Source organism: Pan troglodytes, chromosome 8 (assembly GCF_028858775.2).
Source record: "Pan troglodytes isolate AG18354 chromosome 8, NHGRI_mPanTro3-v2.0_pri, whole genome shotgun sequence".
Classification (NCBI taxonomy): Eukaryota; Metazoa; Chordata; class Mammalia; order Primates; family Hominidae; genus Pan; species Pan troglodytes.
In genome coordinates this window covers 29939650-29952684 of record NC_072406.2, presented here as the reverse complement: position 1 = coordinate 29952684, position 13035 = coordinate 29939650, and the positions used below count along the sequence as shown (strand labels likewise).

General features: G+C 43.4%; 1 protein-coding gene across 1 annotated transcript in view; it reads left to right on the top strand.

The window, feature by feature from the left end:
* Nucleotides 1–13035, top strand: part of RSU1 (Ras suppressor protein 1) — a 227357-nt gene that overhangs the window by 25045 nt on the left and 189277 nt on the right. Inside the window, exon 3 of the mRNA XM_001151460.8 lies at nucleotides 10655–10705. Coding sequence (XP_001151460.4) covers nucleotides 10655–10705 — 51 coding nt within the window. The remainder of the gene's footprint in view (nucleotides 1–10654; nucleotides 10706–13035) is intronic.

Sequence of the window (13035 nt, the reverse complement as noted above, 5' to 3'; positions counted from 1 at the left end):
AATATTCTAGAAGGTATGGTGGTTCTTCCAGCATGTTACATTTGAAACCACAAGAGGTGTGAAAAAGCCCTGGCCGGGCGCAGTGGCTCATACCTGTAATCCCAGCACTTTGGGAGGCTGAGGCGGGTGGATCACAAGGTCGGGAGTTCGAGACCAGCTTGGCCGACATAATGAAACCCCGTCTCTATTAAAAATACAAAAATTAGCCATTTGTGGTGGTGCGTGCCTGTAGTCTCAGCTACTCGGGAGGCCGAGGCAGGAGAATCATTTGAACTCGGGAGGCGGAGGTTGTAGTGAGCCGAGACTGTGCCACTGCACTCCAGTCTGTGACAGTGAGACTCTGTTTCAAAACAAACAAAAAAGTGATGAATCCTTTGCAGATAGCAAAGGCCTTTTTAGTGGCTTTCATTCGGAATGCACAGTCTGTGAGCTGAACTGGTGATTGCAGTCTAGTTTTTATGACCAACGTTACAGAACCTTTCATTTAGAGTCCAAGATGGCCAATGCTCACCCATGAGAAGATCTTAGAAACTTCCAAGTTCCATATCATTTTGTGTGTTTTCAGGCCTCATTTCCCGTGTCTCATCCTGGCTTTGTTCGCCCTCATCTGTCTGGATGTAAGTGCCATTCTGTGACACTAGAACTTTTTCCCATCTCTGAAGTGCTACTAAAGGAATCATTTGCTTCCTAATTTGCCAGATTGAAAACTATGGAGACAAGTTCCAGAGTTCCACATCTTTGTGATAAGTTGGGCCACCTTGGGAACGAGTCTGTAATGTCATCTTACAGGGCTGTGGATTATATCCTGCTTATTTTTCCTTCCTTATATTGTCTACTTTATCCTGAAGAAGAGGAAAAAGCGGGACCTATTTCAAATACTGATACCTGCTTCCATGAGTTATCTAGACATAATGATACTTTCTCTAGGAGTTTTAGTTTTTCGATTTTTCTTTTTTTTTGTTTGTTTGTTTTTTTGAGACGGAGTCTCGCTCTGTCGCCCAGGCTGGAGTGCAGTGGTGTGATGTCGGTCACTGCAACTTCCGCCTCCTGGTTTCAAGCAATTCTTCTGCCTCAGCCTCCCGAGTAGCTGGGACTACAGGTATGCACCACCATGCCCGACTAATTTTTTGTACTTCAGTAGAGACGGGATTTCACTATGTCCTGAAATCCTGAACTCCTGAGCTCAGGCAGTCTGCCCACCTCGGCGTCCGAAAGTGCTGGGATTACAGGCATGAGCCACCACATCTGCCCAGTTTTTTTATTTTTTATTTTTATTTTTTTTGACAGGTGGCTGACGCCTGTAATCACAGCACTTTGGGAGGCCAAGTCAGGTGAATCACCTGAGGTCAGGAGTTCGAGACCAGTCTGGCCAACATGGTGAAACCCCGTCTCTACTAAACATAGAAAAATTAGCTGGGTATGGTGGTGCATGCTTGTAACCCCAGCTACTCAGGAGGCTGCGGCACGAGAATTGCTTGAACCTGGGAGGTGGAGGTTACAGTGAGCCAAGATCATGCCACTGCACTCCAGCTAGTTCTTTGATTTTTCTGAATTTACTCCATTCAAATACTGACCACTCCTTCCATGTTATATCCTGTATTAGTATGTTCTCACACTGCTATAAAGAACTACTTGAGGCTGGGTAGTTTCTGAAGAAAAGAGGTTTAATTGGCTCACAGTTCCACAGGCTGTACCTGGAAGCATGGCTGGGAGGCTTCAGAAAACTTATAATCATGGTGGAAGGCGAAGGGGAAGAAATGACGTCTTCGTGATGGGAGCAGGAGAAAGAGAGAACAAATAGGGAGGTGCTAACACACTTTCAAACAACCAGATCTGGTGAGAACTCACTCACCATCATGAGAAAAGCAAGGGGGAATCCACCCCCATGATCCAGTCACTTCCCACCAGGTCCCTCCCTCAACACAAACGATTACAATTCAACATGAAATTTAGGAGGGGACACAGAGCCAGACCCTATCATATGCCTTCCGTGTTTTTCATCTCTGTGCTCAGATAAGCCTGGGATTGACTCCATCACCCATGAGTTGTGTAGGTCCCCTGGGTGCATGGTGTACTCTCTACCCTAAAGCATTTCTCAGTTTGTCATCCTACGATAAGTAACATCTCTTTCTGAACTGCCATTGTCTTTCTAAATCCACCTCTCAGTGTCCATGATTCTTTTATACCTAGCGTGTTAGGTGGTTGGTCCATATTCTCTGTTCCGTAAGTTGGGTGGTCGTGTAGCTTATCCTCCAAACCAGGACATTTTTTAGAGGGACAGCTGGTATAATCCAAGACCATTCCAGGCTAATCAGGATGTGTGGTCGATGCTGCCTCTATGAGAATCTCCAAGGTAGAGACGGCCGGCGCTCTGAGTGTGATCAGTAAATATCCAGTCAATAAGTGCCTGCGTGAGTCCTTGATTGTCTTTCTTTTGAAATTATTGAACCAACTAGTTCCTTTTGAGCATTTTCCTGCTGATTCCCTTCCTGGCTCAAGAATAAAAAAATCATAAATCACAGGGACAGTGCCAGCAACCTCACCCTGCCCCCACACCCCACAAATGCTTCCCTCCCATTGATTTTGCTTCCCTCTGTTCATTTTGGCCAGATCCAACGTTCACCTAAATAACATTCCTAAAGAGGCTAGAGTAGAATGATAACCAAGGCACTGTAGTATTTAACTGTGCACGTCAACACGTTTTCTTAGTTACTGAGTTGAATTTTGAAATGTATTCTACTCTGAAAATGCCCGGGCAAAGCATGGTTGAATATTGCTTTAGGAATTTTAATAACACTTTGTTCTCACTGCTTTGGGGGAGCTCATTCTGAACGGTGTCTGGTTAGCAGGAGCATTAGAGGATGTTATCAACACAGCAGAAAATCTACTAGGTGTGATTACGGTCAGCAAGGCACCAGTAGCGGGTCAGTGGTACAGCCTGCTCCCATTTTCCCGACATGTTCAACGGGGGCAGCTTTTGTACTTTTAAATAACCCATTCTATTTTGGTAGACCTTTTCTCCCTTCTTTTCTAACAGCGCAGTTTCCATACAAGACTCACAGTGAACTCACCATTCCCGAGTGGAAAGGAGTGACTGGTTGTATAAATACGTCTGTCTCCACTTGGTCTTTGCCTGTCTGGGCTTTGTGGGGGTCTGTTGATTCTTTCAGCTTAACTGCCTTCCCTGCAGACCCGACCTGGAGTCCTTTGTTGCCCTAAATATTTTTCTCAAAGATCTTTTATTAACTTTTTCTTTTCTGCTTTTGTTTTTCTTCCTCTTACCTACTTTAGCATGTGGCCCTGTGGCAAGAGTGAGAAAGAAAAATACATTCTAGTGGTGTGATCGGGTGAAGCAACTACTGAATTTCTCTTCTCCATTAAAGAAAAAGAAAAGAAAACACAACTTTTAAACTTTTTTAGTTTCTCTCCTGCTAAGTGTTTGTTGAAAGGACATGATGAAATGACTGAAAAGAACCAGTTTTCCCTCATTAAATCTGTCCTCGTGAACCTGAGCTTGTGAACTTTGCACTTTTTTGAGAAGAGCAACATTTTTTTTTCCTTGCTAATTAGTTGCTTGTGCTATTTTCGGAGAAATTAAGGGAAGATGGGAGTACCTTCAGTTTTCTTTTGACTTCAGTGACTCTCAGATGGATGGTCTGCAGGTGTGAGACACTGCTAATTGTCTGCCAGTTGCAGCTCACCCATCTTTCTTGGTAATAAAACCCCTAATTTTTAGCTGGCACGTGGTCACCCAGAAGCCAGCCTTGTAGCTAGGCATCACTGTGTTACTGAATTTTGATTAATTGCTTGTAAGTGGAAATACCTTGTACAACTTCTTGGAAGTGTCCTGAAGGAGGAAGCCTTCTTTATCGTTTCCTTTTTCCTGAGAGGAATGTAGATGTGATGGCTGACCTCAGGCTGTTGTCTTGGACCTTGAGGTGTGTTTTAGTCAGCTCTGGCCGTTATAACAAAAATACTATAGACTGGGTTACTTAAACAACAGAAGTTTTTTATTCGTGGTTTTGAAGCCTGGAAAATGCAAGATCAAGGTACTGACGGATGCATTGTGTCTGGTGAGGGCTGTCTTACTGGTTTGTGGAAGGCCACCTTCTTGTATCCTCACCCAGTGGAGAAAGAGATCGTGTCTCGCATGTCTCCTCTTATGAAGGCACTAACCTCATTCATGAGGGCTCCACCCTCATGACCTAATCACCTCCCAAAGGCCCCGCCTCCCAATACCATACACTGGGGATTCGGGCTTCCGTATATGAATTTTTTGGGGAAAATTTTCAAATGTGTAGTCCCTAGCAAGGTGGGAGCCATGCATAGGGGATGGCTTGGTAACGGGAAACCAGGGGCCTCTGGACTGCCTATGAGAGAAACTCCTGTTTTGTGTAACTCCTGTTGAGTGTGGTTTGCTCTTACATGAAGCTGAGCATAGTCTTAACTGATACATCTATGAATCTATTTAATAATCTTGTTTGTTATCAGGGATTTCTGGGGAGATTTTTTTCATGTCAGACTATACATCTCAGGGATAGAGCAGTGCTTTGTCTGGTGGACAGAAAAATCTGAACTCAAAGAAATAAAAATGTGTGAGATTTCTGCAGCATATAAAATCTTAACCATGATGTGGGAAACCACTATCAGGATTCTGTTTAAAAGCCACAAAAATGCTTTTCTTCTTCCCCTTGGCCTCTTTCTGTCCCATTCTGTAACAATTCAGTCCTAAAGCCATTAACTGGGTGTATTAGTTTGTTTTCACACTGCTAATAAAGACATACCAAGACTGTGTAATTTATAAAGAGAGAGGTTTAATGGACTCACATTTCCACATGGCTGGAGAGGCCTCACAATGATGGCAGGAGATGAAGGAAGAGCAAAGGGACATCTTACATGGGGGCAGGTAAGAGAGCGTGTGCAGGGGAACTCCCATTTATATAACCATCAGATCCTGTGAGACTTATTTACTGTCGCGCGAACAGTATGGGGAAACCACCCCCCATGATTCAGTTATCTCCATCTGGCCCCGCCCTTGACATGTGGGGATTATTAAAATTCAAGGTGAGATTTGGGCAAGGACGCAGCCTAACCATATCAGTGGGACAGGAAAACAGAGGCGTTCAGGGGTGGCCTGCGGGGGAGCATTGGCGCCTTGGTGAAGAGAGCAGCCGTGCGGGTTGGGCAAGTCGGGGCCCAGGCAGAGTGAGGAGGGCGTCCTGGTGGAGGTGGCCTGGCATGGAGTTTAGTATCAGGGCAGAGTGAGGAGGAAGGGGTGATGGGGAGATTGGTTGCTCTACATAGTGGAACACGTGTTGGATAATTGAAAGGGCTCGCAAGATTCCACAGCACCTGCTCACGTGAAGACTTAATAAAAGCACAGGAGGTGGTTCAGCTGTAGGAAGAAAGCACAAGCCAGCATCAGTGACCCAAGAGACTCACTGTTGTGGCTCCAAAGGGCACATTTTGTCTCCAGATTATGAACCATCAACACGTGTCCAAGGAATCTTGGTGTCAGGAGAGCCTGGGCAGAAACATCAAGCACTGTCTTCTGTGCTTGGCCAGTCACCAAGCCAACCCAGGCCCTGTGTCCAGGTGTAAGGCATCGATCCGATCCGCACCTCCCTGAATGGTCAAGCAAGCTGGCTCTGGGGACCACCAGGGGCGTTTTTAACTTTAGGCTGGCCCACTCCTCCTTATCTTGATTAAGAATCAGTACCAAACTTCCAGGTGTCCTTGCAGATGAGCACAGAGCTGTCCCGGTTTCACTGTAAGATAACCATTTTATGTAGCTCTATATAGGGGCATTTATTAAATAAGTAAACGGTTTAAAGGCCAAGGAAGCGGAGTTCTCGTCGTTAGAGGAGAGAATTACAAATACGGGCAGGGAGAAAACTAGAATGAGCCCTGAGATGTATTGGAATTGAGTAGATTGGGGTGAACGTAGGGTGTTTAAAAATAGAAGTAGACAGTGAAATCAGTACAGGTGTTAGGAGTGTGTTATTCCCTAGCTCTGACCACTGAGAGGGGCCGAGGGTACCTAACTTCCCCCTACCCCGAAGTAATGAGCACATCTAGTGCCTGAATTTTGGCTTATAAATATTATTTCCCACAAAAAGGAACCAGAGATCATGGGATAAATGGCTGATTCCAGGACTGTGGCAGAAAAAATACAAGATGAACCTGAATATCTTGTGTCAGAAGGCAAGAAAGTGCTGCAAGAATGAGGGAACCAGAGATCATGGGATAGATGGCTGATTCCAGGACTGTGGCAGAAAAAATACAAGATGAACCTGAATATCTTGTGTCAGAAGGCAAGAAAGTGCTGCAAGAATGAGGGCGTGTGTCGAAAGGACTAATAAGCCAGCTTGGATGTACTCATACTGGCCAAATCAGGGGCAATTTAACCATCACTGTAAATAATAATGATAGATTATAACCCATCAGCAAAAATAGCAAGCTGCAAAGCCATACAAGTATAACTAAATAAACCATGATCTCCCAGCACCAATGCTGTTGACCTTTTGGAGTGGACAGTTCTTTGTCATGGGTTGGGCTGCCTTGCGTGATGTAGGATGTGTGTCAGCATCCCTGGCTTCCACCCACTACACCAGTGCTTTACATTAGTGCCATCCAGCAGACAGAGAATGCCAGTCACCAACGAAATTTTAGATTTTCTAGTGGCCACAGTTGTTACAATCCAAAATGTCTGCAGACATTGCCAGATATCCCAATTGTGGGGGCGTGGGGAAGTTGCCCTGATTGGGGATCAAAAGACACAATAAGTTTAGAGTTTGGTGAGGAACAGGACATTGACATTGTGTCAAAGTACCCTTCCTCCTTTTCCCAAATTTACTAATTACAAGAGGGGAAAACAAGACATTGACAATGGAGAGGCCAGGCAGACTTCCGCGATCAAAGTGAAGATCCTTATCAATGGGATAAATGGAAGTCGTGTGTCCTAGGTAGGGTGCCATGACAAGAGCACAGTGTTTCTGCGATATCCCTGCCAAAGATGCTGATATGGTTTGGATCTGTGTCCCCACCAAATGTCATGTGGAATTGTAATCCCCAGTGTTGGAGGTGGGGCCTGGTGGGAGGTGACTGGATCACGGGGGCAAAGTTCTCATGAATGGATTAGCAACATCCCTCCTGTATTAGGGTTCTCTAGAGGGAAAGAACTAATATTTTATATATATATATATGTATATATGTATATATATATGTATATATGTGTATATATATGTATATATGTATATATATATGTATATATGTGTATATATATGTATATATGTATATATATATAGAAAGAGAGAGAGAGAGTGAGTTTACTAAGTAGTATTAACTCACACGATCACAAGGTCCTGCAACAGGCCATCTGCAAGCTGAGAAGCAACGAAAACCAGTCCAAGTTCCAAAGGTGAAGAACTTGGAGTCCAACATTCGAGGACAGCGAGCATCCAGCACAGGAGAAAGATGTAGGCTGGGAGACTAAGCCAGTTTAGCCTTTTCAGAGGCTAAGCCAGTTTAGCCTTTTTCTACCTGCTTTATATCCTGGCCATGCTGGCAGCTGATTAGATGGTGCCCACCCAAAATTAAGGGTGGGTCTGCCTTTCCCAGCCCACTGACTCAAATGTTAATCTCCTTTGGCAACACCCTCACAGAAACACCTAGGATCAATACTTTGCATCTTTTAATCCAATCAAATTGACACTCAGTATTAACCATCACACCACCTTTGTACTGTATAGTGATAGAGTTCTCATGAGATCTAGTTGTTTAAGAGTGTGTGGTACCTCCTCCCAACCCCCCACTTCCTCCTGCCCTGGCCATGTGATATGCTTTGGCTGTGTCTCCATCCAAATCTCATCTTGAATTATAGCTCCCATAATTCCTACATGTCATGGGAGGGACCTGGTAGGTAACTGAATCATGGGGGTGGGGCTTTCCCATGCTGTTCTTGTTATAGTGAATAAGTCTCACGAGATCGAATGGTTTTATGAAGGGGAGTTCCCCTGCATACGCTCTCTTACTTGCTGCCATGTAAGATGTGCCTTTGCTTCCTCTTTGCCTTCTGCCATGATTGTGAGGCTTCCCAGCCATATGGAGTCCATTAAACCTCTTTCCTTTATAAATTACGCAGTCTCAGTTTCGGGTATGTCTTTACTAGCAGTGTGAGAACAGGCTAATACCCCATGTGAAGATGCCTGCTCCAGCTTTGCCTTCCACCGTAAGTTCCCTGAGGTCTCCCCAGAATCAGATGCTTCTATGCTTCCTGTACAGCCTGCAGAACCATAAGCCATATAAACTTCTTTTCTTATAAATTACTCAGTCTCAGGTGTTTCTTTATAGCAATGCGAGAATGGACTAATACAGATGAATGAATCAAGAATCAACAAATGACAAATCTCCAGCCTGGGCAACAGAGTGAGAACCCATTTCTAAAAACAAAAAAACAAAAAAACATTTAAATCAAGCAAGCATGGTGCTGTGAGCCTGTGGTCTCAGTTGCTTGGGAGGCTGAGGTGGGGGGATTGCTTGAGCCTGGGACGCTGAGGCTGCAATGAGCTGTAATTGCACCACTGCACCCCAGCTTGGGCAACAGAGCAAGGTCATGTTAAAAAAAAAAAAATTCTACATGGAGGGACATAATACAAAACAATTGCCCCTGCAATCTTCACAACTGCCAAGGTCACGAAAGTCAAGGAAAGAGAAATTCTCAGCTTAGAGGAGACGACAAAGACCTGACAGCTACCTGCAGCGTGAATTCTCAACCAGATCCTATTTCTTCCCTAAAATAAATGATTGGGACATTTGGAGAAACTTGAATGGGGGGCTAGGATTAGATGGTCCTCATGTACTGGGTTAACTGTTTTAATGGTTGTATTGTGGTTATGTACATTTTTGCTTGTAGGAGATATACCATAGACTTTATGGGGCATCAGGCCAGCAGCTTAATCTCAGTGGTTCAAGCTGGGAAAACAGGTTTTTGTATTGCATTTTGAACTTCTCTATAAGTTTGCAATGGTTTGAAAAAACAAAAAACAAAAAAAAAAAACATGCGGCCGGACTCGGTGGCCCACGCCTGTAATCCCAGCACTTTGGGAGGCCAAGGTGGGCGGATCATGAGGTCAAGAGATGGATACCATCCTGGCTAACATGGTGAAACCCCATCTGTACTAAAAATACACAAATTAGCTGGGCTTGGTGGCACGCACCTGTAGTCCTAGCTACTGTGGAGGCTGAGGCAGGAGAATCGCTTGAACTTGGGAGGCGGAAATTGCAGTGAGCTGAGATTGCGCGGCTGTATTCCAAACTGGCGACAGAGTGAGACTCAGTCTCAAAAAAAAAAAAAAAAAAGCAAAAGTTGTGGTCAGTAGAAGTGATGCATATTTTCTTCAAAGCGTGCTGAGCCCCAACATCGAGACCCTTCCTGAGAAAAATTTTTGTCTTATCCGTTTAAGGAAAAACCTCTACTGCATTAACAGAAAGTTCTTAAAGAAATAATATTGGAGGCTGGACACAGTGGCTGATGCCTGTAATCCCAGCACTTTGGGAGGCTAAGGTGGGAGAATTACTTGAGCCCAGGAGTTTGAGACCACCCTGGGCAAAATAACGAGAACCACATCTCTACAAAAAATACAAAATTAGCCGGGCATGGTGGCATGCACCTGTGATCTCAGCTACACGGGAGGCTGAGGCAGGAGAATCATTTGAACCTGGGAGGCGGAGGTTACAGTGAGCTGACATTGTGCCACTGTACTCCAACCTGGGCAACAGATTGAGACCCTGTCTCAAAAAAAAAAAAAAAATTGGAAAAATTTACACATACACACACACACACATACACACACACACACGTGTATATGCATATGTGTGTAAATGCCGACACATGCAGTAAAGTTTTAGACCCCAGAGTAGAGGGGAGATCATTTCTCTCTTTTACTTTTGTGGCTCTGTATATATTTTCTTTATTTATAGTTAGAAAAACCATCCTTTAAGCAAACCTAATCTTACTGAGCAGATTAAACCACCATGATAATGTTTGAAGCCAGAGAGCAATCTGCATTTCAAATCAGTGCTTTGAAATGTCAACCAAAATATGTTTAGAAGAAATTGTGAAGGGTTTCAACTCTGATCATCTGATAGCATGGAGGAGAATTTCTGGATGGGCACGGAACATAGCTGAAGCAATAACACTGGCGGCCTTCTGCTAGATAAAGTTTCTGTTTGGATGAAGTGGCTTCAAAAATAATAATAATTAAAATTTTTTGGCACAAGGTAAGGCCCCTGTGCACCTCTGCCCCCTTGGCTGTTCTTTCTGACTGGCACAGATAATTGAAATGGATCACTAATGGCTGGGCAAGCAGGCCGGGGCGCCACGCAGAGCTAACTGGCCCTCGTCATGTTGGATTCTGTGACATTAATCTGATTAGCTCTAACTTGCTAAGCTAATTGCACGGTTAGTTGCATGCCTTTTCTTCCTTTGGTTTAACATTGAATAGATCGTGTTACATGAATCCTAGCTTCTATTTTGGTGAGCGATAATGCTTCAACCTGTGAAAATAACTTTGCCGTTTGCTTTGTAGGAGTACAGGTAGAATCCGGATACAGTGATACATTTACTGACTGACTTTTTTTTTTTTCTTTTTAGTTACCTTATCCCATATCACACAACTGGTCCTCAGCCATAACAAGCTAACAAGTAAGTGATGTTTCTCATTTGTTACAGTTTCTGACATTTAGGTAATCCTATGGCACTGCTGAGTCTGTTACTGTTTCCTTGAGAGAAACTAATGACGAATGATTATTTGCAGAAACCTTAGTTTACTTTGGTGACACTAAGATGAGAATATTGTCATCCTGTATTTTGTCCTTTTGTAGTTAGCTCTACTTTGAAGATTCTTTTCTTTTTTTTGAGACAGGGTCTTGCCGTGTTACCCAGGTTGGTCTTGAACTCCTGGGCTCAAGCGATCCTCCTGCCTTGGCCTCCCAAAGTGCTGGGATTACAGGCATGACCCGTGGCGCCTGGCCTGAAGATTCTTTCTTATCATGTTTATAAACCAAAGAGAAAAAAAATGACATTGTTGCTCTGGAAGTGGTTCCATTCAGAGATAGTAAATGCTATGCTGACCTGAACTGCCAGACCATTGGTGAGCATTTCATGAGCAAAACTTACTTGAAAGCATTGAAAACTTGAAATTATTAGAATGAGTTCTTTGTTTTCATTTATATTTCCTCCTCAAAAGGAAAAGTTTTAACTGTTCAATACACTTTCCGTCCCTGCTTGATGGAGGAAAAGATGCAAAATTGTATACATGATATACCTTTACATCTGCATTTTTCAAATTTTTGAGTCTGGCTTCCCCAAAAGAAAAATTCTGCTGGGCATCCATAGAGCCCCACAGTAGACGTATCTGCTTAGCATACAGTAGGATGAATGCCTATTTTTATATGACTATCTTGTTTGCATGATGTGCCATTTTCTTCGTAGAGCTGTGGCTTTAAAGATTTTAATGACAGGGACCCACGCTCCTTTCCCATTCCTAATGACTGTCAGTTCTTTTTGCTTGCCATTTTTCTTGCAGACTTGAATGATTTTCTAATCATGTGGCAAGAATTTGTGAAGGAGCTTTCCGAGTCCAGTAAAATTGAGCAGAATGTCATGTTGAGGGATTTGTGTCACGAATTTATGTGTGTATGTGCATTATATACAGCTTGAAGCGATGTCACAGAGCTGTTGATTATTGAGAATTAAGAGTGGCAGCAGGGTCCCCTCATGTGCAAGAAACAAGTGGATTAGTCGTTGTTAGCCAAAGCATATATTTGTAAGGCCAAGGCAGAGTGACGGCACAGTTGTCACACTTAAGTAGTGGTGGCCACAGAAGCCAAAAGTGAGACCTACAAGTCATGTGTGGTCATTGTTGTAACAGGTAATTTATTGCCGGTTCCATTGTTTTTCTGGGAAATGGTCCCGTGGTCCACAGAGACCCGATTCTCAGTTCAGAATGGATTCATGGTTTGTTTTGAAGCGTGGACCACATGATTCCTAAATCCCCCAAGATTTGTGAGCAGTAATAACTGATATGATCTGTTGTGTAGTTTAGTAAAGTATTAAGAAATACTTTACTTAGCAATTAAGAAATTGCTAAGCTTACCATTGTTACAACAATGATATCTTGTTTTGCTTATCTTGTGCAAACCAATTTACACAAGAAAGCAAAACTGGCCAGGATCAGTGACCGATGCCTGTAATCCCAGCACTTAGGAAGGCTGAGGTAGGAGGATTGCTTGAGCCTAGGAGTTTGAGACGAGCCAAGGCAGCATACTGAGGCCCCCATCTCTACCAAAAATCAAAAAATTAGCTGGACATAGTGGGTCCAGCACTTGTGGTCCCAGCTACTCAAGAGGCTGAGCCCAGTAGGTCGAGGTTGCAGTGAGCCATGATGACGACCCTGCTCTGCAGCCTGGGCGACAGAGGTAGACCCTGTCTCCAACAGGAAGAAAGCAAAACCTTTATTTCTATTATATCATTCATTGATCTCTTCTTTAAAAACATCTTTCAGATCACTGTAGTTTATTTCTTTTTACATCTTCACAAAGATAGAAATCTCAGGAGTCAATGGATCAGTTTCTTCCTCCAGGCATTATAATATTAGGTTAATTTAGAGGGGCATATTTATATGTGGAGTTACATTGTGTTGGCCATTCAGGAGACTGACTGTGAAAGAATCCAAACTTTATATTTCTGCCTTGCCAGTTTTTTTTTTTTTTTTCCTTTTCTTCACTCCATTTGAGACACTCTTGACCTAATCCAGTAAACTCTAATTAATAGTCTTGGTAAATTCTGTTTCAAGCCATCCTGAGTAGTGTCACTGACACCCGATCTGTTTCAGTAAGGTCAAATTAGCATCCTTTACTATTTTTCTGGCATTTAAATGAATGACTTTGCTATAGTTTTTCAAGTGTTTATAGTAAATATGTCCATTTGATGGAAATATAAATATGCATTAAATGTAAGTGGCTAGGCACACC